Source organism: Monomorium pharaonis, chromosome 1, assembly GCF_013373865.1.
Source record: "Monomorium pharaonis isolate MP-MQ-018 chromosome 1, ASM1337386v2, whole genome shotgun sequence".
NCBI lineage: Eukaryota > Metazoa > Arthropoda > Insecta > Hymenoptera > Formicidae > Monomorium > Monomorium pharaonis.
In genome coordinates this window covers 16187133-16214355 of record NC_050467.1, presented here as the reverse complement: position 1 = coordinate 16214355, position 27223 = coordinate 16187133, and the positions used below count along the sequence as shown (strand labels likewise).

Genomic DNA, 27223 nt, shown 5'->3' with positions numbered 1-27223 from the left:
AAAACAAAAAATTTTTTTTATGAAAAAGTTTTCTATTATACTTTTAATATAATTTTTCGAAAACGTTTATAATTTTTATTGTATTTAACTTTTTTAAACAGATTCGAGGTATGATCACTTCATGAAAAGTACACAAAGTGATAATGCACAAATTAATTTTCGTAAATACTCCGTCGAAAAAATGAGATGGAAATCCAGATGGTTATCCACATATATGTGGATAACCATCTGGATTTCCATCTCATTTTTTCGACGGGGTAAGTTAATTTACATTTACGGATGAAAAAAAAGGAATACAATAAAAGGAATTAAGTTACTAAAATAAAGTAATTCTAACTATAACCTCATTACAAGTAATGGGTGTACTTCCGAAAAGGTGAAACCTCCGATCGCGCTAAAATTTTAAACAAAGCTTACCCTTGATTAGAGAAGAAAGTCCCTAAAAGGATTTTCACCGACAAAGCTTTATTTGCCCTTTATCACTTCCTAAAGTTGCAAACATTTTTACTGTATATCTCTGAAAGTATTAATTTTAGAGAAAAAAGTTTCAAACAAAAAATAAAGCTCATAAAAGGCTCTACAAAAAAGGTTATATACGTTTTTTACGTACCCCTATTATTTTGCAGTTATAATAACTGTTATGAAATAAAATAATTTTAATTTTGGATTAACAGGATTTTACTCGTATAAACACGCGCGCGTGGATGGGTCTATTGTAGGCACTCTCCTGGTTTATGAATATCCAATTGACATTGTAACATGGTCAATTGGATATTCATAAACTTAAATAATGACTTAAAATTGATTGGGTTAGAGTTAGGATTACAGTAACAAATGCGCACGGACCAAATGCATACGGATCAAATGCGCACGAACTTACTACATAGGTTGCAACTTTTCAGGGTACCCCTACCGACGGGGTGGGTGCGGGGGGGGGGGAAAGCCCCTTCTTGCACCCCCCCGCGCGCGCGCGCGCGTGTGTGTGTGTGTGCAAAGCATTCTCTGCACCACATGGGTTTGCGACTGTATCCGTTTCGCACTGTGCGTATTTGGTCTGTGCGCATTTGAAACGAGATTCTTATTATATACGTATTTATTTGAATTTTGCGCATTTCTATTCAGGGTATCTCTATTAGCGGGGTGCGGGAGGGAGAGAGCCAAAGGCCCTCCTTGCACCCCCGCGCGCGCGCGTGTGTGTGTGTGTGTGTTTTTTATAGTACGCATTTTCTATACCTATTTTTTACGCTAATCTTTTCTGAGATACATAATAAAAGCTTTTAAAATGTTGAGGGAAAAAAAGCTTTTTTTCTTCATGATAGCCAAAATAATAGGTTTACGTAAAAAATGTATATAACCTTTTTTGTAGAGCTTTTTATGAGCTTCATTTTTTGTTTGAAACTTTTTTCTCTAAAATCAATATTTTCAAAGATATACAGTAAAAATGTTTGCAACTTTAGGAAGTGATAAAGGGCAAACAAAGCTTTGTCGGCGAAAATCCTTTTAGGGACTTTCTTCTCTAATCAAGGGTAAGCTTTGGTTAAAATTTCAGCGTGATCGGAGGTTTCACCTTTTCGGAAGTTTATCCCAAGTAATAAGTTCTTCTCAACTTTGTACATATGTACACATGTGTATATAACATATTTATCCTCTTTTACACACATGTAATGTATGTATACAAGGAAGCAGTGCATGGATTAATATGTTTGACAACTGTTAAAATTCAGTCGCAATCGACAGTCACACTCGCAGTACAAATGAACCAAGCGAGAAAATTAATTCATAAGCTTCGTGGAAAAGCGGCACAATATATATCGATTCTGAATACCGTCTTAGCACTGTGCGCTAAACACGGATTTTTTATGAATTATTAGTCTGCTATGATCCACAGATATTATTTTATATTTATTTATTTATACAAACGACAGTGATTTAGCAATATATCAATATACAGTATATGTCAAAATTTTTGAGCAACGATGACGTATCTTAAATAAAAAATTTACATTTCGGACTTTGCGTCGCGATATCTCGACAGAAAAAAATGAAAACAGTTTTCTTATACAAATGAAATCAAAGTTCTTGATTGAATTTAGTCAGAACTCGATCGGTTATTCAGATCTAATAATCTTGGATGCTCGCAGATTGCGAGCACACAGAAAAATATCATTCTACAGTCAAGAAAAGTTATTTATTATATTTTATTTCGTTCAAGTAATATATAATTGTCTTCAGCCAAGAATATTTTGTTAATATTAGTTTCAAGGTATACTTGTCACAGGTATTAAAAAATCTTAGCATTTTTTACTTAAAATAAGAATTTTGTTTTGTTTCAAGAATGTTGTAAAACTGTATTCAAGAAAATCGAATTTACTTAATTTGAATATTTTATAATATATTAATCTAAGAAAGTTTTCCAGATTGCGTACACACAGAAAAATATCATTCTACAGCCAAAAAAAAGTTATTTATTTTATTTTATTTTGTTCAAGTAATAATTGTCTTTAGCCAGGAATATTTTGTTAATATTAGTTTTAAGGTATACTTGTTACAAGTATTAAAAAATCTTAGCATTTTCTACTTAAAATAAGAATTTAGTCTTGTTTAAAAAATATTATAAAACTGTATTCAAGAAAATCGAATTTACTTAATTTGAATATTTTATAATATATTATTGTTTTCTATAATAAATTCTAATGTTTTCTCGTGAACAAAATGCACTTCCTTAATAATAAAAAAGGTTCGCCAAGAGTGTAAAAGGAAGTAAGATTTCGCCATCCCATACAAATAATAGACTGAAATGTCAGTATCTAAAAATGATCAGAAAAATGAGAAGAACATAATTGTGAAAGTAAATTTTCCTTTTAATTTAGAATAGACAAATATTGCAGCACTAAAAATATAATCTCTTCTTTCAAGTAAATAATTATTTCTGATTAGTAAAATTTATATTCGTCATGTTAAGCGATGGGTGCGGAGGCAAACGGTAACTAAAAATAGGTCCAAGATATGCTGTTTGAATGCTTCGTAAAAAACTTAAGAGAAAATGACTTTTTTGATAAATTTAACCGATTTATTTAACTACGCAGGTGAGGGCAGTCGCAAATATATTGAAGGGAAAAATGTTGTGAATGCACATCACTTGATGTACAATGGCATCACAGATGATGATGAAGAAAAAACAAGTTTAATATTTTTATGTCTGAAGTCAAGCGATTTATACGTACAGTAATCCACATGAAATTAATGTCAATTATAAAAAATAATATTAACTATAAAAAATATTGATTAAAAAATTATTAAATGTTCATGTTCGTGCAAAGCCGGGTCTGGACAATGCAAAGTACTGCATAGAAGCTCTTATATATTTAATTAAGTAAAAGTTATATATAAATATATTAAAAGTATTATTATACTTCTAATTAATTATACTTCAAATTAATTTTAATGTAACAAATATTTTTCACTTAATTTACAGGATAGAAAAGTGTGATATAGAAAGATCTACATGCACTGATATTAAACAGAAACGGGGCAAATTAAAAAATACTGTCAGAACAATCTATGAAGCGGTACCAATTAAAAAATTTTGTCATGGATTACAAAAAGATGTAATTACAAGATACTCGAAGTTAGTTAATTTGTAATCACATTATATAAAAACGAATCATTTTCTATTGATGAACAAATTGTCTGACTAAAGATAAATTTGCATTCTTCTGCGGTAATAAATATATTTTTCTTTGGAGCAGTATTAAGTGCAGACTTTTTCTCATTTATTGTAGCCTTCTTTTAATTTATAAGCATACTGTTTTTCTTATCTGCAAAAATTCTTGATTGTGTACATTATGTGAAGAATGTATATTTATATTTATTATTTATACAATAAACTAATTAATTATCTTTTAATATACATTGCACAAGTTCATCTAACATACATGGACTAATTTCGGGTACTCATGTAATTACATTCTTTTTGTAATCCATGACAAAATTTTTTAATTGGTACCGCTTTATACATTGTTCTGACAGTTTTTTTTTTAATTTGCCTCTTTCTGTTTAATATCAGTGCATGTAGATCTTTCTATATCACATCATTTTTTGTCCTATAAATTAAGTGAAAAATATTTGTTACATTAAAATTAAATAATTAGAAGTATAATAATACTTTTAATATATTTATATATAACTTTTACCTAATTAAATATATAAGAGCTGCTATGCAGTGCTTGCATTGTCCAGACTCGGCTTTACCCAAACATGAACATTTAATAATTTTTTCATCAATATTTTTATAATTTATACATTAATTTCATGTAGATTACTATATAAATTGCTTGACTTCAGACATAAAAATATTAAACTCGTTTTCTCTTCATCATCACCTGTGATGCCACTGTCATCACGTTATCAAGTGATGTGCATTCACAACATTTCCCCCTTCAATATATTTGCGACTGCCCTCACCTGCGTAGTTTAATAAATCGGTTAAATTTACCAAAAAAGTCATTTTCTCTTAAGTCTCTTACGAAGCATTCAAACAGTATATCTTGGATCTATTTTTAGTTACCGTTTGCCTCCGCACCGTGGCGGCACCTATCGCTTAACATGACGAATTCAGATAACGAATAAACTTTTCTAAAGAAATTATATCTTTCAATTATACGGTTTTCTTCGTTAAATTCTAGATAAGTAAATTGAATATTTGTTTGAAGTGAATATTCTTGTTTGAAGTATTACATTTACTAAGATTCAAAATATGTTTTAAGTAAATGTGATACTTGTGGCAAGTTTACCGTAAATTTGAGGATATTGAAAAAAACCAATGACTTAGAACAAGTAATATTTACTTGGAAGTAGTAATTATTTTTCTCTGTGTACTTACATAGTATGTATACGATCTCGCGCTGTGCGTTTACTTGGCGTCAGACATTGTTGTGTCTCTTCATTATTTAATAAAATTATTTTCATATTTGTACACACACACACACACACACACAGTAAAATTTTTAGATACTTTAATTAAATTATTTTTTACACCTAGGAAATCCGAGAAAGTTTAATACTATTCTTTCAATTTATATTTATATATAATACATTTCTGTATACTGTTTATTAATGTATATTCTCATGTATTATAGATATTATATACACATAAACTGACAATATCATCATTTTTATTGTTTGCTCCAACTTTTTCTGTAATTTTGGCTCCATTTTTTATTTAAATTTAAGAGATTATTGCTGTTTCTTTACAATTCCGCGTCGAGCCAAGTTATCCTAATTTCCACAAATGCTTACCTATTCAAAACTCTATATAATCACGATTTCTCCCGGCAAATCAATTTTGTACTCGAGACCTCTTTGGGATTCGAAGCGCAACCTAGCAGACGATGCCCAGTTAATTTGCTCGCTAGACCATGGTCAGATAAATTAAAATAGATCCGGTTTCAAATGTAGCCTCACACGCCAGCGTAACAACTCGCGCACAACGATAAAATTAAAAGCAGACTAATGCGAAACAGTATGTTTGTCTTTGCAGCGCAGGACGGTGTATCGTCGTGAGAGGTTGGGATCTCCAGGATGCCAGGGGTGCGGAGGTTGCTACGTATGCTAATCTATATGGTGAGTACACGGCGTCGATTTATAAATAACACAGCGCCAATATGCGCAACGATCGTGAATTTACGTATGACATGATAACTTTTTTTTAATACTTTGAGTCAATCCCAAGCCAATATTTTATTTACCTTGAACCAAATAGATCATTCAACATCTAACATTGTTTCAAATTTTCAAGTAACGAAGTCAAAAATTAATGTTAACATATGGTTTTATGAAAAATATCTATTTGAAATACGGGTGCATAATTTTCATTGCTCCGATAGAAGCACTATTAAATAATTACGAGGCAATATATGCTTCCAAATTATCACCTTGTTCGTTCTTATTAAGAAGATTTATTAGTACGAATCGACGTCGACAGATGAAATAGATTCGCTGCCCTAATAATGTGCGCAATGAGCAACGTGCGAGCAACGGAGGGACAGGAGGAGCACATACAGCGGTGTATCAACTAGCAGGATCTGTATGGTTATACACAAGACTCACACGAGATTCATGACTTGCGTTTCGTCTCGCGCGTCTTCAGTTTTCTTTTGTTGGTCAAGTAGGCTATAAAGCCGTGCACACTGTCAATGGAATGGCCACTATGAACCGCGCCGATTCCGATAATAGGCCGTAATTTCAAGTGTTTGATCAATGATGCGACACCGCCGTAAATCCTATTAATGAATAACGGTCTCACGCAGTCGCGGGCTAAACCCGAAAACTCGCTCGCGTAATAGTCCTCTGAAATAAGTATAATACCGTTAGTAAAAAAACTACCGCGCAAGAAATAAAAATGACGTGGTGTTTTCGCGGTGGCCACACACACTCTGATCGGCAGGAATTTGCGTTTCTATTTAGATAACAATGCGCGCAATGGGAGCCGCTGCGACAGCTTGCAAGCGGATATTCGTGCCTACTCTAGGTACCGTTACCGCGTCTACTGAAGCCCCTTCTCCATCCGGGGTCCCATTCTCCTTATTTCTTCTTACGTTATTCAGAACTTCATGTGAAACCTGTCGTATAGACGGTACCGTGCGGCGAAACATCTATCTTCGTGCAAAATAGGTACGCGCTTCGCCCATAAACTGTAAACAATAATTATAATAATATGTAGACCGGAGCAAACGAGATTATGATCAGGAATATCATTTAAGAATGAGCGGCAGAATCAAATGTTAATCCGATAGCAAATTTTCCAAGAAATTGTTGTAATAGCCAATACTGACACGAGCCATTGTATATATACAACAATAATCCACGATCTTTATCGAAATTCTCCGAAATAAGCCAGTAGCTTAGCACGGAAATTCTATTATTGATCACATTAATTTGAATCCCCGAAGGAAGGCCAATAAAATCTACTACCCAGCGAGAAACGATAATGAATTCGACACCAATTCGACGTCGAATCAACATCGAAATGATGATTTCGACGTCGAATCAACATCGAAATGATGATTTCGACGTCGAATCGATGTCGATTCGATGTACTATTTCTCGCTGGGTATAAGACTCGATCATTCATGTCAACCCCGATCTTCCGTCTTATGATGACACAAGCGAGCATGCAGCCATTGAGGCAGTTATTTCCTCTGTCACGAATACAATTGACTATCTGCAAACGGGCATTAGTATTCGAACGCCACCGATGCTGCGATGGGAAACTTACCTACCAATGTGGCTCACGTTCGAATACCTCGGAATACCGATGCACACGAGGTCATCACCAAGTCTTGGGAAGTCATAAACCACATCATTTACTTCTGCCCACGACAATGCCCACGTAGCGTAATATGAAAATTATTTGCCATAATACAATTAAAATAGAATTATATTCCAATTATATTATATACATCACGTATTTCAATTATACTATTTGACATTGTATTATGATTTATTTGGTTTTTAATATTTTCTAAAAGAATATGCAATGAGTTAATAAGAATTTATTCTTTTTAAACAATGTGCTTTCTAAATTGCAATCAGTGTATTTTCACTAATTTGCAGTGATACTTGTAACTGATAATTAGCGAGTATCCATTGACTTTTAGTGATTTTTACTTCAGAATTAGTGTATAATCACTAAAAAATGTACTTATTTCACTGATTAACAAGTTTTAAGTGAAATTAGTGTATTTTCACTGATTTCAGTAATTTTCTACTTATTGTATTTTAGAGAGTGTGTATGTGTATATTTCTGTATGCGTACGTATGTTAGAAAAAAAATAGTTATGCGTATACTGATAGCAATATTTAGAATTTTGGTAAACTTAATTAGTATGTTTCAAAAATCTTATAAAAATTATCAGATAATATGTATATTCTTTCTCGTTAAGGGGATCCTGGAGTGCCTTTAAAATTTGATCGACGTCGATAATGTATACCCCAGTGAACACATTTTATAGCGGCAATATAACATGGTTAAGTTACATGTAATTTAACATTGTTATTCTTGTGATATGTAGGTGCTATATCACATGGAAATAACCTGTTACGTAATATTTGTTATACGCAAGTGATATAACTGTTATACATCGTTTTGGCGTTACAGTTATTCAACAAAAATTGTATAATTGTAACATAACACGTTCGTATCAATGTTATTACGGAACGATGCGTCGTAGTTGATTCAGAAATCAGACATAACATATCCTGAATGACAGATCTATTTAATAATAAAAAAAATTATTATAAAGATAATGTTTTCAAAAATAACGGTTTGTCTACAATTACTGCAAACAAAAAATGCACAAAATCTAAATTCATCATGTGCTGAACAAAAACAGAATAATAAATGTATACTATTCAATTTTTCTTAGAATTATGATTTATATAGTTAACCATCTAATTAATCATTTGAATGCTTCAAAGATTAGTGCTAAATAGATCGCAATTTCCATCAAATTAATTATTAAGGTTATGGAAAAAGATAAATTTGACAATGAAATTAATAAGTAAATAAATTAATGCTATTTATTTTTAATATGTTTTGCAAAATTTAATTGCTTTTATAAAAAATAATATAGTTGCGTCAGTTTATAACATATAAGTATATGTAGACAATAACAATCCCATATCGATGAGTCAAATTGGCGTAGCAAGTAGAGTACAAGGTTCGTCATCCTAAGGTTCCGGGTTCAAACCTAGCAGCGGCAAGTACAAGTAAAATAAAAAATTACATAATTCAAATTTAATTAATTAATAAAAATTTATTCTAAATGTAGTATGTGCTGTTGATAAAAATATTTTTTAAAAATAAAATTTTTATTTTATTTTATTTTTCTTTGTAACTGTTGTGTAACGGTTAGATAACATGTAATTATAACATGTTATATTGCTGAGTCGGAAATTGTAACTTACATGTAAGTTACGTGTAATTTCAGAGTAACGTAACCTGTTATATTCGGTTACATTGCTGTTACACTGCTGCTATATTACTGTGTTTACTGGGTAGAGTCATTTATGCACATCATTAATGAGATTTCATATGGATTTCTTGTATAGCTTTAGAAATTTTTTTCCAGAATTAAAGTACACATATTAATATCTATCTATGAATTGAATTTTATATTAAGAACAAAAAAATTTTTTTTCATATTGCTCTACTTGTCGACTTTTTACGTGTACATAACCTAAATTTTCGTTTTTTCATTTTCTAATTTGCGGAATGAGAATCTTTTTTTTTTAGGTTTCTAATCTTATTTCTAATTGCACGATATTATTCCTGAGAGTTTTTTCTAGGGGGCGACGTGATTATTTTATACATATAAACTCTAGATTTTTCGTATAAAGCAAATATTTTCGTTAGGTGACTAATAAATAACAATTTTCTTTATTTAGCAGAACAAATCGTAAGTCGCCCCCTTCATTTTTATGCGTACTTTAATCTTGTAAAAGGATTTTGCATTCTGTTATTTCAATTCGAAAATCTAAGTTCCCCAAAAAATGTCGGTAACTCTGTCACTCCCGGATTTCCTTAACGGGGACAAGTCATGTAACGCGCTGAAAATTCAGTGATTTTTTGTAATTTTGTTTGAGGAAATTATACAACCAATTTTTTTGAAATTTTTAGGGTATGTTATTGTAATATTGAACTACTAAAAAAATATTTTTTGACAGAAAATAATATGTATTTTATAAATAATAATAATGTAAATCTAATGCGTCGACGTTGAAGTCACTTGTCGACGTGCAATGTAGTGCTACTTGTATTCATCTAAAACAAAAAAACCAAATAGATTTCTTTTTTATACGGTTTGCGTTATCAATTGAACCTATTGTTAAAGAAAATAATGCAAAATTGTAAAAATGACAATACGTAGAAAAAAAAGTATTGATTTTTACGAAAAATTTTCGTGTTAATTATGCAATAAAAATAATTTATTTAAACAATACAATTACAAATAAAGGTTCAATTTATGAGGAAAGTATTTATCTAAATGTATGCACAAGAAGAACTCAATCGGATGAATAGTTTTTTAGTTATCTTGCACGCCAATTTTAAAAAAGTAGTTTGGAGAAAAACGCGTTTAAAGTTCGAGTAACAAATCGTGAAAAAATCGTAATTTATTTTAACTTACTGCAGTTTTTTGCTAATCTGCGATTCCAGGGCCATAGAGCAAATCTTCCTGTTTTTCGAACATTATTCTAACAGAGCCAGGTTAACATTTATTACAGAGGGATCGAAAGACTGAGTTTCCAATTCGTCTACATGAGTGCTCCGCCCAATTCGACCGTTCACTTTTCGACGAAAATAACAGAAGGAACTCTCAAATCGGTTTCTACTATTTTTTTTCATATTCTACGGAAAATTTCCTATAAATTTAAGCAAGAAAAAGAAATTGCTAAAAAATTTTGATTTACATGACTTGTATCAGAATTTTTTGTTAATGATAATTGATTTATACATTATGTCGTACTGATTAACGTGCACATAATTAGAAAACACGCAATGTTGGTGATTTCTAATATTGCAAGTGCCGTTATATTAATATATGTTGATACATATATTATAACTTTCAGGAATAATCAGTCTTCTAAATTAATTTTTATATAAAACTAAAAACTATATTAAAATGCATTTTTTCTCATTTTTTTTATTACAAACCAAAATTTGAAAACTTACATTTAAGCGAGAAGAATTTTTTATTTAAGAATAAGAATTATTTTATAAGAATATTGATAAAAAAATTTTTAGTGTGGCACTGTTTAGTTTATTCTATTTAATTACGAGAATTTTTAACTATAAAGAATAAGAACCTATCTATCAACGATGCTACGTATTACTTACTTATAACTAAAAGTTTTATAATCTATTAATTTTATTGCACGCAGAAAACTGCTAATCAAATTCTTACAAAGTGCTTTTCATTTATTGATACAACTTTTTATATTTTTTATGTTTTTGACAATATTTGTATGTTCTTTTATTTATAAGAACCAATTGGCATAATCAGTTTTTTCTCATAATTAAAAAATTGTTAACAATTTGTTGCAGAACTGATTTTTGCAAAGTATTTTTCGTGTCAATAGTAATTTCTCATTTTTTGGTTTAATTTCCAATAATTATTTTTTGCTAGTTTTAGTGGTTTAGCCGTGGGTCTTAAAGAAAATTAAATTTTAACTCTTAGTAGAATAGCAAATCACTCAAACATTGCATAAATTAAATTTTTACTTTTTAAAATGGATTTTTATTCTACAAAACTTGAACAACAGTTAAGGAGGGCGCCTACATTAGGAAGCCAAAATTAAGCACTTTTTTATGATTTTTTTCTAATAAAACTAAGCAATGGACCTTTTTGCAATTTATCACTTATTGTGCATGTCTCTAGGTACTCAAAACAATTTTTATTACAAAATTTTATTCATTTAATTATAAGTTGTAAGCAAAAATGCACAACTGCCTTGAAAAATTCCTTCCACACTGCGTGTATAACATCCAATAGAATTGACTGAAAGAAAAAAACCAAAGTTTTTTTGTAAAGTTTATGAGTATAGCTTCTAAGTGAACCTAAGAAAGCCATACATTTATTATAAAAAATTTATAAAATGGCGCTTTGAAAAAAAAGTTTTTTTTTTGTGAAAATTTTTTGATTTTTTAAAAATAACTTTTTTTTATATGACTTTTAATTTATATTTTAGGTTCACACAAACAATAATTTAATAACCTTTAATTTAAAAAAAAAAAGTGGATCCGTCGAATAGTTTTTTTTTAATCATGTACACGGTTTCGAAAAAAGTGGTTTCAAGAAAAACGCGTTTAAAGTTTCCAATCAAAGAAAAAGATTGATAAAGCTTGCTAATGATTGTTTATCCGTACTTTTCGATTAATTTGCTATCCCCACTTCATATAAAATGTCCTTAGTGTCCTCATACAATTCGTTCTTCTCCAACAGCCGTTGTTTGTCGTAAGTACGCGTTTCCTGCGCAACAGATCTATGACGATTTTGGCTAGTCGTGCGATTTTCGTTTATTCTATCCGTAACATCTCTGCATACTGGTCTAATAACTATTTCCATGCATGACATGATTCTTAGAACCGACAAATAGCCTTCATTGAAAATTCTAGCAGCTATATAGACAGCAATTTCAATAATTTTGCGGCCGCAATGGAGGTGTTTTGGGGCAAATCGCCAAATCGTCGCATTAAAATTTTCATTGGCATTTTGTATATACCCACCTAAACACCTCTCAAGTAATTCTTTCTTTGACAGATTTTCCAGCAGGCAATGTACCTTTTCAAAGACCGTTAGGGATTCTTACCTGCCATCCCGCTTGAAGCGCTTGGGACATGCGCACTGCACGTGTTTATTTCGGTCTGATACAATTTGAATCTATACTTGGGACTTCAGGAGCATGTTCTCCGGATGAAATACTATCGATTTAAGCAAAAAATTCTTTTTGATTCTCTAATGTAGAAGCTCCCCTTAAGGTTATCAAATACACTTGCTATGACATATGAATTCTAATCATGATAATCAGAAATTCTGTTTTATAACTCTTACAAAAATAAACTCTATCAAATACATTTTGTTGATTTAATTAGGATAACTTTTTTAGTATAGAATACCATAAATAAAGATGCCAGTCTCTGGCAAGATACCTAGGGAAATTATTAGGATGTACCAAATAAAGGTAAAAGCGAGGAGAGGGAAGGAATAGTTCTGAGGCAATAATCGTATACATCACGATACGGCGCAATGTCACAGAGCAATGTATTCGGTAAAAGGGGTACGCGCCGTGCGTACCCGTGTCTGCCAGGTGCGTAATCATTTCTAATGAAACGTTGTCATTTAAGAGTGCGATTGTAAGAGCATAGAAACGTGTTTTCACTTGCGCGAAAAACGGCAACCGTTAATGCAGCGGTAAAGACGGTTCTCCCGTTACAACGATGCCGCGCTCGCTCGTTCGTAGTGTCTAGGATTTTCAAAGGCTATGAGAGCTAAAGAGTTAGTGGATAGCATCCCTTAACATAGGGAATTCTGAAACAAAAACAGAAATATTCCATGGACTATCAATAATATCACAATTATTTATCTGTAAACACGGGATAGTAATCTAGTAGACTTGCGGTATCAAGCATTATTTAACAATGAACAATAAAAGTGTAATTTTGCATAATTTAATTCTTATTTATCCGGATATAAAAATAGAAAAATTATGTATAATATCTCAATGCAAGAAAGCAAGTACCGAAAGACAAAACTTAGTTTAGGTTTGAAAGGATATCTAGTCTAGCGGATCAAAAAAAATTTTTCCTTTTTGCATATTTTACAAATATTTAGTATGTAAAATATATCCGCAAAAGAATTTAGCCCGATCCGCAAAATTAACAAGATTATAGTATTTGATAGAGGACAATCTCTGGCGCACGCTCTCGGCGCGCGGCGTACGATAGGGAGCATTGTGTCAGCATTAATATTTCGCCTAAGGTTCAGAAGATTGTTACTTTTAGAAGGTTTTACATTTGGAGTAGGATCTTTCTAAAATACGTTAGATTTTGACCTGTCTGTAAAGGATTATTTGTTTTCTCGGCTTAGTGTGACTTTGAACATTGAGGCGAGCAAACGCAAGCTAAGATATTTGTTTATTTACACGCTATAAGATCTTATATACGCGGATTATGCCAATTTTAAAAGTTATGAATGTGATGGGAATGATTATTAATCAGCAAGCGAAGATAGACGTAAACTCCCGAAACAAAGCTCGTATCACCCGCTCGGAGCAGCTTTAACTGACTTCGTTAGAAATGAGAGAATCAATTGCAAAGAAGAAAGAACAACTTTGCAGGACTTTTGAACGAGAAAAAGGTCCTATGTATGGCCCTAAACTAGTTAATTAGTCGTAAGTAAAATTATCTTTATGTAATCAGTACAAAAAGTTTTAAATGCGTTTTTCTCGGAATCACATTTTTCAAAACTTCTATGATATGATTCTCAAAAACTAGTTAAACAATTGAGTCAAAATAGTACATACATCTTTATATGTGTGGTTGTAACTCTTACCACGATCAAGTTAAAATAAAATACCAATAAAATATTTTTTTTTGCTGCCTCTAAAGACGAAAGAAATGGCAAAAATTGAAACCTAATTTTTAAAATTACGTTATTTTAAAAATAATTTTTAATATTTTTTTTCGTTTTAGTACCTGTGTTATAGCTAAACTCATACTAATTAAGAATTTCTTTGGTATTTTATTTTAGATAAACAGAGCAACTGTGGAAGCTGTAGACCAACATTTTTTTCAAGACCTTATTTAATATTATATGCAACGTTTATTTATGGTTATTTTTTAATAAAAAATTTTCAAATACATGTTAATGTGTAGGGAAAAATATTTTTTAAAAACCTTATAAATGTTTTTTAATCGCACAAAAATTTGATTTGTAAACTAAAATAACCTTTTAGACTATACAGGGTACATCATTAGAATCCGGAACAAAATTAAATTTGAAGTTCTCGCTATATTAGAATTCAGGGATAGGTACTAATTGACGTTAAAGTTAGCTAGATATGTCAGACTTCCATAACCTCAAAATGGCCGAGCTTGTCAAGTCAAATATGGAGTACGGTAAAAAAGCGACCATTATAGAAAGCGACAAGAGAACACCTGCCGAAATTATAAAATTCTTTGAATACCTAAAATCGACGGTGTATGCCGTTGCGAAGAGATACGCATTCTTAGAGGAGTCCGAGAAGGGTTTCTTCCATTCCAGCGAGGAAAGTTATACAGGTTAGGAAAAAATCAACAAAGACTCCAGAAATCATCCCAAAAGCCCGAGACATGATTTTGGAAAACCTGGGGATTTTGCTTCGGAAATTGGCCTTGATTTTGGGGATGAACGAAGCGATCATGCTGAAGACGATCTCAAATATATCTCCTGCATCCTCAAAGTCCGCCAGATGTTCTCCGAGACCGCCAAGCTCAAAAGATTTGACCGCTGTAATTTGTTTTTGTATTCATTGAAACACGAAGTTGCTGGTTACTTTGATGAGAAAATTTTCACCGTGGATGCCAAAGTAAACCGGAGAAATGACCGTTAGCTCGCCCACAACTCCGAGAATCCCTGTGGTGGGCAAGATTAAGTTTCCGGCAAATAACAACGTTCTGAACGTCATCTCAAGTGAGGACGACGTCATGCCGCCGCACTTTTTCCAAAAAGGCAAACAGTCACTAAGCAAGTTTATTTGAAGATTCTAAAGACAGTGGTAAAACCTTGGATGGAGACTGTGGCCTCAGGGAGGTCATACATATTTTAACAAAACGACGCATTCGCTCACATGAGTCATTTAGTTTAAAATTGGCTCTCTAACAATGTTTGATCGAAGAATTTCTGGCCTTCTAACAGTCCTGATCTAAACTCTCTGAACTACTACGTGTGGAGCGTAATCGAGAGACGAACTAATAAGTCTAAGCACCCCAACGTCAATTATTCACTTCGGGCCGCTATCGAGGCAGAATTTCTCAGTCATAAAATGCGATCAGTTAAAAACAGCGTGCTCGCGCTTTAGGGCGAAGATTGAGCAAGTGATAAAGATGCAGGGCAGCTATTATTGAATGAAAGTTCTTAGCAAGAATCCTTTAAGTGAGATATAACAACATTTTCGTGTATTTTTGCATATTGGCTTAAATAAATAACTTTTTGCAATAAAACTTTTTTGTCCGAATTCTAACAACGCACCCTGTAAATGTATTGATTTATTCATAAAATATTATTATAATTAATATTATAAATTAAAATAAATACTACAAATAAATAAATCTCTATAAAATAAAACAAAGGTACGTTTAACCTAAAATATGCACGCGCGCGCGTGCGTGTGTGTGTGTGTGTGTGTGTGTGTGTGTGTGTGTGTATGCAGTGGCATACAATAATACTTTGAGTCAATATATGTTTTATTATATTTTATAAACATCTATTTACATTTTCTCTAAATTACAATAAGTAAAAATATACCGATTTCAGTGGTATACTTATAACTTGTCAATCATGAAATAAATACACTGATCTTTCAGTGTGATTATACCCTGATTCTAAAGTAAAATCGCTAAAAGTCAGTGGGTACTCACTAATTATCACAGTTATAAGTACACCACTGCAAATCAGTGAAAATGTATTCATTGCATTTTAAAGAGTTGATATAACGATGTTAAGGCAAACTGCAAAAATATAATTATAAAAATTTTTACTTGAATAATCAACTTGGCCACACTGGAGGTAGAACAAATTTCAAATCAAAACGCGTATTGTGCGTTTGATTGCCACAAGCACACGTATGTTGCAAATTGTCAAGACGCTTACTTTTTAAATTATAATTAATGTATTTTCTTTGATTTCCAATGGTATACTTATAACTGCGATAAATAATTAGTGAGTATCTATTGAATTTTAATAATTTTTACTTCAGAATTAGTGTATTATCACTAAAAGATAAGTGTATTTTCATTGGCTACGTTCAGAAAACACAACCGTTGCACAACAGTTGAGTAATTCGCTAATATAATTGGTCTAAATTTAGAGATCTAACAGTAAAAACCAATAATCACTGATCACTTGTGTTTTCTGAATGTAACGATTGATTTCACTGATTGTTGTTTAAAAAGTAGAACTATTTGTTTTAAAATTATGATTTTTTTCATAAATTTCGTAAATAAGACATATGTAATTTTTGGCCCCAAAAGATTAAGATGCTCAATTTAGTAATGAAAAACTAGTCCAATGTAACAACGAAAATAACATCATCATCGCTAATTTTTGCAATCCTTCTAAATATTGCTGTATAAATACGTGAAGTAATGGCACACTTGCAGTGGCCTACATTTAATGCAGAAAATAAGCGAAAACAAGATAAAAGCCATATGTGTCAAGATTAATTTGAGATAAACATGCTGCGATCCAGCACGATGACTCTCTTGTCGCACGACTCGTATCTCGTGATTACTTCGTATACCGGCATTTTAATAGCGAAACAAGAAGCATACGCGGGATAGTCAGTTTCGATTAAGCGTGATAAATATTTATGACTAAATCGTACGGATTATCTCGGGTCTAATGGACAGGCGGAGCGAAAATACATGAGTACTTAAGTTTTCATTACAATCTCATTCTTGTAGAAAATTTCTTTAAATTGTGTGTAAAAAAGAGTTCGTTGCAAGTAATGAGTTTGATTTACAGCTAGTAATTTTCAACGTAAACGTATTAGGGATATAGGTTGTTATGATTCAATTAAATTAAACTTCTCTCATTTTTTGGAATAATATATTACACATGTATTGACATTTATATATTTATATATAATACATATATTGACATTTAAATATTTATTATATATAATACATATATTGACATTTATTAATAAATATTTAAATTAGGGGTGCAGTAGATGATATGGAAAATATGTTCATTCAGAAGATAAATTATTACTTTTAGTATCATTTTTATACCTATTTTTAGAAATTTTTTTGGAAAAAAATATAAATTAAATAATGTAAAGTTATAAACTCAAAATTTTAATAATTTTTCATTAATTGTTTAATATTTAAATGTTATTTACCATTCTTTTTTAAAAATTAAAAAATATTTTTTTTAAGTAATTATTTACAAATTTAAAGTATTACCAAATTAAATTGTTGCCATAATTTAAGACGCAGCTATTATAAAAAACAAAAAATTCAAAAAATTCTTAATCTATATGAAATGTAATTCTTGTCTAAACTGTAATCAAGTTAAAAAATTAAATTTCGTAAAAACAAAGTTTTAAATTTCAATTCTTCTCACATTTTTAAGGACTTTTCTTATCAAAATATTAGGAATTTGAATTTTTTATTTGATTACAGTTCGAACAAGAAAAAAAATTTGATTATTAGTTGGATTGAAACTAGAGTTTTACACCCACATAACATCGGATACTTTATGTATGTATATGCATTTTTTTCCATAATGTGAAAAAAATATCTTGTATGTTAAATGTATATACATCTCATATACATGATTCGAATATACATTATGGTATATATGTAATGTGTATATTTATTAATGTATTTGGAATATATATACAGCATACAATGTTAAATGTACATATATACATCTTGTATACATGATTCAAATATACATTATGGTATATAACGTGTATATCCATTAATGTATTTAGTATGTACCCAGCAAACCAACACATAATTGATACATAACTGAAGGAGCGTATAGAAAGAACAGTGATATGTAACATCGTTATGTGGATGCGATGTAAATGTTACATAATTTTGACAGCTACAAGGAAACAAAATTGTAATTTTCATTGGTCACGTATATGACTCATAACAGTACATTAAAAATGTAATCTTGTAAAACCGTGAAAAAATTTTAATTTATCTTTTGTCTCTTTAAATAACATTCCCAGCAAACACAGTAATATTACATATACATCTCATGTACATAATATTAAAAGTATCACGAGATAACGCGTTATGTAGCAAGTAACATACATGTACGTATAAAGCTTTCAATATGAGTTTAGTTATATAGCTATACACTGTTAGAAATGTCATGAAATTTCAAGTACTTTTAATGCACACATGTAAATAAAATTTGAATTCTTAGTAACTGAAATCCATATTAATGTACATGTACAGGAAATTTTAATATTTTGTACATTAAAAGTAAATTTAGTGTACATTTAAAGTAAATTTAATGTACATGTATCTGAAAAAACTGCGTTGTTTCCCGCCGGTTAGTGCGCAGCGCCGCCGATAGGTGAGCAGACGGCTTAACTGTCTCGGGAGTAAGATGCAACTAACACGCTACATAAAGACCACCCGCAGCGCGATCAAAGCAAACCAAAATCAGTTTTCTTTTCTGGAGTTAGGCCGACTATAACATTAAAAGTAATACATAAATCCCAGTAAACACATTTTATAGCGGCAATATAACATGAAAGTTACATATAATTTAACATTGTTATTCTTGTGATATGTAGGTGCTATATAACATGGAAATAACCTGTTACGTAACATTTGTTATGCGCAAGTGATATAGCTGTTATACATCGTTTTGGCGTTACAGTTATTCAACAAAATTGTATAATCGTAACATAACACGCTCGTATCAATGTTATTACGGAACGATGCGTCGTAGTTGACTCAAAAATCAGACAACATTATAACATCCTGAATGACAGATCTATTTAATAATAAAAAAATTATCATAAAGATAATGTTTTCAAAAATAACGGTTTGTCTACAATTACTGCGCACAAAAAATGCACAAAATCTAAATTCATCATGTACTGAACAAAAATAGAATAATAAGTGTATACTATTCAATTTTTCTTAGAATTATGATCTATATAGTTAACCATCTAATTAATCATTTGAACGCTTCAAAGATTAGTGCTAAATAGATCGCAATTTCCATCAAATTATTAAGGTTATGGAAAAAGATAAATTTAACAATGAAATTAATAAGTAAATAAATTAATGTTATTTATTCTAATATGTTTTGCAAAATTGAATTGTTTTTATAAAAAGTAATATAGTTGCGTCAGTTTATAACATATAGGTATATGTAGACAATAACAAGTACCCATATCGATGAGTCAAATTGGCGTAGCAGGTAGAATACAAGGTTCGTCATCCTAAGGTCTCGGGTTCAAAACTACCAGCGGCAAGAACAAAATGAAATAATATAATTTAAATTTAATTAATTAATAAAAATTTATCCTAAATTTAGTATGTGCTGTTGATAAAAATAATTAAAAAAAAAAAAATTTTATTTTAGTTTTATTTTTCTTTGTAACTGTTGTGTGACGGTTAGATAACATGTTATATTGCTGAGTCGGAAATTGTAACTTACATGTAAGTTACGTGTAATTTCAGAATAATGTAACCTGTTATATTCGGTTACACTGCTGTTACACTGCTATTATATTACTGTGTTCACTGGGATTAATAAAAATTAAGACATCAGTAAACAAATATTTATATATAACATTCATTACTTTTCATTTACGGGCTTGAACCAAGCTTCCTTTACATGTTCATTAAAAGTCATTAAGATATATTAATAGTAATAAACATGTATATTAATATCAATAAAAGTACATACATTAAAAGTAATAAATAAGTTAATGAAAATTAAGACATCAGTAAATAAATATTCATATACAGCATTCATTATTTTTCATTTACGAGCTTGAACCAAGCTTTTTGAACATGTTCATTAAAAGTCATTAAGAAATTTCTAACAGTGTAGTTATGTGCTTCGAAAATACTGCTGATACTAAAAAATCTATAAGTTAAACATAAATAAATAAATATAAATTAATAATACATAAATATTACTTATTAACCCAGCGAGAAACGATAATGAATTCGACATCAATTCGACGTCGAATCAACATCGAAATGATGATTTCGATGTCGAATCGATGTCGATTCGATGTACTATTTCTCACTGGGTAAAATGTATATGTAATCAGTATTGATAGATTTGAGGATTTGACACCGAGCCGCATGTGTGGAGGGAAAGAAGAACGAAAGCCAAGTATCATATATGAGCGCTCACTGACAAAGGAAGTGCACCAAGTAATAATCGCGAATGGATATGTGTTATATATCGTTCGAAAAGTCTTGTCAAGTAGAATTTATGTGCGCAATATTTCGCTTGAATAGCGCCTTTAGAGGACGCTATGCGCAGTGTAAGTTATAGAGCTAGGTTGGCTTCCCCACGCCGAAACTATGTTTTGACCGCCAGCAACATCTTTTTTTCTTTATTTTTGTTATTAACAATAAGATAAAATAAAAAGTGCAATTTATGTTATATTAAAGTATCTTATTGCCAATAACTTTTTGGTTTTTTGGACTTTTTGTACGGATAAACTTCCGTATAAGTCGGAACCTTAATTTTTTTGAAACTACGTATTCTTATGTATTTTGGCACAAATTTGATTTTCATGGCAAAAACCATAAAAATCACGAGTTTTTTCATTTATTTTTGTAAATAATGGAAATTTCAAAAAGTACTTCAGATAAAAGTTGTAGATCTCATCAAAGTACACATTTTATGTTGTATTAATTTTTGTCGTAAAGACAATAGTTTTTGAGAAAAATGACGTTAAATGTTCAAAACTTCATAAAACTCATCTACCACAATTCGTTTTATTAGTTAATTTTATTAATACCGAAAGATGCAAAGCTCCTCCTTTGTCCACGTGTTTTCTGTATGTGTTTTCTGCACCTGAAAACGCGTGAGCGGGGGAGAGGCTCCACTTTTCCTCCTGCACCTCCTGTCCTTATTTTTTCCTAAACTAACCCGAACAATTTGAAGTCATTATTTGACCACAATTTCAAATCTAAAGTCGTAAACTTATGTGGTACAGTACAAGCGTGGACGTCGTTTCAATCTGTAAGCAAGGCGAGGGAAGGGGAGGGGGTATGAATCTTGCAACGCGTGGAAAATCGCGAACTCATGTGATACAAAAAACACGTAGGTGGAAAACAGGCTTTGCCGCACCCCGTTCCATTATTAACTAACAAAACCATTATTAAGTAACTAATAAAATTCAAATTGTGTTAAATAAATTTTATAAAGTTTTGAATATTTAATTTTTCTCAAAAACTATTGTCTTTATGGCAAAAATTAATAGAACATAAAATGTGAACAAAAAATATTTCGATGAGATCTACAACTTTTATCTGAAGTATTTCTTGAAATTTCCATTATTTACGGAAATAAATGAAAGAACCCGTGATTTTTATGGTTTTTGTCCTAAAAATTAAATTTTCACTATCATATTCGTAATCAGCGTGCCAAAATACGTAAGAATACGTAGTTTCAAAAAAATCCAGGGTCCGACCTATATGGAAGTTTACTCCTTTGTACTTTTAAAATAAAATATCCTAAATGAAAACTGTGCAACTAATTGTACTACATATAATTATAGTAGACACCTATTATTTGATATTATTTTTGAAGCAAAAACTCCAATTAGCTTTTATAGAAACCCAAATAGTTATGTAAATTACATTACGCATAGTGCCTTGTAAAAGCGCCATTCAAGCGAAATATTGCACACATAAATTCTATTTGACAAGACCTTTTGAACGATATATAATACATATCTATTCGCGATTATCATTTGGTGCACTTCCCTTGTGAGTCTGCAATATCGTTCTTGCCTTTAGATCTTCTTCCCCTCCACAGCCGCAGCTCGGTACCGAATCTTCAAATCTGGCAGCATTGCATGTACTTTGAAATCTACACATCTTATATATATTTGAAACATATATATTACATCGCTATATTAACACATTTACATATGATAAATATAACCACAATACAAACAATTATAAAGGGCTCGTTAGTGCTAAGCAAAAATAATACAATAAACAGGTCAATATATCGTCAATATATTTTGTCTTGGCTCGATATATTGACCTGTTTATTGTATTATTTTTGATAAATATAATATTTAAAGCATTTTGTTACATATCTTAAAGTAGATCAGAGATCTTAAATAGATCAGAGATGTAATTTTGTTGCTGACGTTTTGTAATACATGTAACGTAAATGTATGTTACATGCTACATAACGCGTTACCTCGTAATAATTGATATTATATGAGGTATATGAGATATATATGTTACATTACTGTGTTTGGTGGTATATACATACAGCGCACGATGTTAAATGTATGTACATAGAAAAAAATGTAATATAGCCAATAAAATATGTGATTGCGGGCTGCCAACTACATAAAATACTCAATACAATAATATTTGCTATTAATGCAAGTACAATGTTGATATTGCAATAGCATATATTATTGTATTGAGTATATCTGTAATTGGCAGCCCGCAATAACATATCTTATTGAATATATTATTGAATATATTTTTTTAAGTATACATTTTATATGCAAGATATTTTTTCTCTATAACATAAACTTGCACGCCTACGCGCAAAGAATAATCCTCGCAATCACCGCTAGGCGATGCAACTTAACCCTTTCTTCGGAGTCAAGTGATGCTCTTTTGCATATTATAAAGAGGTCACTTGCAACTCCAAAATCAAATCTCGAATCTCATTTTGATTAGTTACCATGCCTTGAGTACGGTACCGCAATCAATACACAATCCCCCACAAATTTGTATCATGTATGTTCTATATACATGTTTTATATATGTGGGGTTCGTGTATAAATGTGTGTCACTCCCCACTTAGAGATATTTCACTTGGAGTTCTTTTGATCGCCCCGAAAAGGGCAGTTTGTCAGGTAGGTTGTTAGGCTTCCTCGTTGGCCGGTTGGCGTCACGATGAGGCCGCGAACTCTTCGTAGAGCTTCTGCGGTTTTGCCTAGATCCTGGTGTAGTTGCTTTGAAACTTCTTTCGTAGTGCGCGTGGAGTCGCTGGCTTATTGAAAGGAATGTCCGAGGCCAGGAAATGTCGGAACCACTTGGAGACTTTGTGTGGACGCTGGCGTCGGTTTTAAGCCTGGTCAGTGTAGTCGGCGTCTTTACCGTGCTCTGTAAGAAGCGTGGAGTCCTGTTCCGTTGAATAGGCGGAAAGTCCAAGCGATGAGCTTCCTGTCCAGTCTGGTTTTCCTTAGGTCAAGTCTTGGTGCCCTTGTGTTGGTCCGAGTCCGTGACCGCTTTGCTGGTCGTAGTGGCCGGGATGTCTTCCTTCGTCGTGGCAAGATGTTGCCGTTGAGGCCCGTCGAGCGCACTCTGGTAAGAGGCCAAGTTGTCGAGCTCGAGGAGGGCTAACGAGCACACTCCTGTAGGAAGGCCATAGCCAACGAGCACGGTCCGAAAGGAGGCCCGATGTTATCAAATCGACGAGCGCACTCCGAGGTGGAGGCCCGTCGTAGTAAAGAAAGCTGAATCTAGTATTAGATTAGATTATCTGCGCTGCGGGTCCTTACATAGCTGGACCGCTGCATTCTACTCCAGAGTGCTCCGGCCGCTATGTCGGCTGCGCCGCGCACTACTCGGCTAGCGAGCACGTGTTAATAGACGCGGCGGCGCGCGGTGTGGGCGGTAAGCGCGCGGCGGTTGACGCAGCGTAAGTGATGAGCACGCAATAGCGTAGGCGCGCTAACCGGAGTGGTGTAAGACCGCCACAATATATATACAATGCACATTTGTACACTACTAAAAAAAAAATAGGAAACACTTTTTGTATACCGAAAATTTAGGCTATTTTCAAACTGCTGCAATTCAGCGAAAAATCATCGTAGAAACAAAATCCAAAAAGCGTTTTAAAGCTTGAAACTTCTTCTTTCAAACGCTTTTTGGCAATTTTAGTTACCTTTTTTTTTAGTGCTTCGGAGTGAAGGATCAAGTTCACGCGGAGGTAAAGAGTGAGAGGACTGATGGGTGGAGGAGAAAGAGGATGTGGAAAAGACGATGTGGAAATGGAGGGGAACGAGTGGAGCAAGGTGAAGAAAAGATATGAAAGAAAGAAAAGTAAAGTTTGCAGAATGAGGAAGGAATTAGAAGAGGAGTGCGTGGAAGAAGAGGACAGAGAGAGGGCGCCGGAGCAAAAGACATAGGGGCTGTATTCAGTAAGCGGAGAGTGGAGTGGCAGCGGTTACGAGGAGAGGAGATTGGTAGTACTAAGCCGGAGGGGAACAGAGATTGGTGGAAGGATGTCGTGACGTGTGAAGCAAAAGGACGGTAGATGGCTCTAGTGCTACTTTCGAACGCACCAAAAACAATTGACCGAGGCATCGGAAAATCGAGACATCAAGGACAGAACGGACTAATAGGAGAGGTGGTAAAATACATGTCGAAGTAGCAAGAAGCGGCACAGAAGGACGGTAGATGGTGGTGTTAACAGAGACGGATGATAGAGAGAATCGATGAAATGATTATAGGAAGTTCGAGAGATCGAGGGAAGAGCGGACCAATAAGAGAGGTGGTGGAGAACATGGCGAGGTGGTAAGAAGTGAGATAAAGATCAACCGGGATAAAGTTCGAAGCAGTGAATAAGAGGTTAGACATTGAGCAGGAGGAGAAGAGCGACGAAAAAGAAATAGAAGACATGGAGGAGATATTGGGAGAGATGAGGTTGATGAGGAGGAGCCTGGAGGAGCTAGTGGAGGTGTTGAAAGGGAGATGCGAGATAATGAGAGGAGATGGGGCGGTGGAGAAAGAGTGGAAAAGGTTAGGAGAGGAAGTGTGGAAGACGAGGAAAGGATCGACGAGGACAAGCAGGAGAAGACAGGAGGTGGAGAAAGAAGAGGAGAGAGAGAGAGAGAGAGAGAGAGAGTGGAGAGAGCGGAGAGGAGAGGAAGAGAGAAGGATTGCGGCAGGAGGAACGGACGGCAAGGGAGAAGATAAGAAGGAGGTACGGGAGGATTATGGAGGACAGGGGAAGATGATCGGGAGGAAGGAGGAGGGAGCACATAGGGAGAGGAAGCAAAGGAAGAGGGAGACGGCGGGAGAGAAGAAGGTAGCAGCAAAGAGTATGGTGAGGAAGGGGGAAGTGGAGAAGGGAAGAAGCAGCGGAGGGAAGACGGAGAGCAGAGAAGAGAGTGGTGAAGAACAGGAAGAGAAAAAGAGAGAAGTGGAGGAGGAGGACGAAGAGGTAGAGGAGGAAAAGAGGAAGAAGAGAGAGATGGAAAAGGCAGGTAAAAGAGAAGAGGGCGAGATGATTGAAGAGGATATTAGAAGTCATAGAAAGAAGATAGGAGGAAGACAAGAGGAGACAAAAGGGGAGGAAGGAGGAGAGGAGTGGTGGAGATTGGAGAAAGAAGCGGAGGAAGAAGAACGGAGAAGCAGAAAAATGGAAGAGACGAGCGAAGAGTAGAGAGTGGCAAAGGAAAAAGCCAGGAGAAGGATAGAGGAAAGAGAGGAAAAAGCGAAGAGATACAAGGAAAGAGAGGCAAGATGCGAGAGAGGAGAGAAGAAGAGGGGAGAAGGAGAAGAGAAAAAAGGATAATATGAAGAGAAGTGGAGGGTGAGGAAGAAAGGAGAGACTTAGTGGAAATGATCATGGAGGATACGTTGGGCAGGATAGTTGGAATAAGAGAAATCGAGAAGAGAAGAGGGGAAGACGGAAGACAGGTGTTGATCATGGAATTGGAGGACGTAGAGGACAAGAAGGAGATATTGAGGAGGAGTATAGAGATACGGGGAGAGTGGGGGACGAGGATTTGTCGATGGAGGAGAGGAGAGCAAGATGGAGAATGGTGGAACAGACGAAGAAGGAAAGGACAAAGGGGAAACAGGTGCGATTAACTAATAGGGAATTATGGGTAGACGGGGTAAAATGAACATGGGATGAAGGAGAAAAGATCTGGAAAAAAGGTAAGAAAGAATAATAGAAGAATGGAGGACAGAAAAGAAGAAGAGGGGGAAAATGGAGTAGGGAAAATTGCAAGCGGTAGAGGCGCGGAGGGGAGGGAGGAGCAGATTGTAATGGTCGCAAATGGCCAGGCCAGTTTTTAGGAAAAGAAAGGATATTTGTTTAAGAGTTTGTTAAATATTAAAATGTATATGTATTTTTCTGTATATAGGTGTATGTATGTGTTCTTGGAGTGTGGTAGAAAGGCGGTTCTTGTAAAGGGTTTGGTGGCCCCTGTAAAACACCCCGGCAACTCTAAGGGGAGTCCGGAATAAAGAAATAACAGTTACCTCTTTTTTCACCAACGTGGCACAATGATGAAACTTGACTTATTAAAATAAAAATTTTTAATGCGAATTTGCTGCGCAGCATCTCGCGTGAAAAAAATCATAGGGTATTTTTGTTACTTGCATCTTAGAGCGAGATGCTGCGCAGCAAATTCGCATTAAAAATTTTTTCCCTTTATTTTGAGTGGTTGTTTATTGCTCTACGATTTTTTTTGATCGAGTTATTGAGATTTTAAGTGATAAAAATGGTCATTTTGCCTTTCATCGCTTGTTACTCGTGAACAAATCAACGTACAGCGCTCAGCAAAAAAGCGTTGAAAAACTGAAAGTTTGCACTTTTAAATGATGTTATTAATTTTTTCACAGATTTATTGTTTTTAACAACAAATCGCGTTCAAAGTTTACGTAAAAAATCGTATATTTTACGATTTTTATTTAATTCAAGGTACTGTTGTGAAGAAAGATCCAATCACATCGCTAAAGTTT

The 27223-nt window shown here is 33.1% G+C and overlaps 1 protein-coding gene across 2 annotated transcripts in view; it reads left to right on the top strand.

Moving 5' to 3' along the window:
* Positions 1 to 27223, top strand: part of LOC105836408 — a 198634-nt gene that overhangs the window by 62534 nt on the left and 108877 nt on the right. For both annotated transcript variants that reach the window (XM_036292773.1, XM_036292752.1), the window contains one exon: positions 5540 to 5622. In XM_036292773.1, coding sequence (XP_036148666.1) covers positions 5581 to 5622 — 42 coding nt within the window. In that variant the 5' untranslated portion in view covers positions 5540 to 5580. The remainder of the gene's footprint in view (positions 1 to 5539; positions 5623 to 27223) is intronic.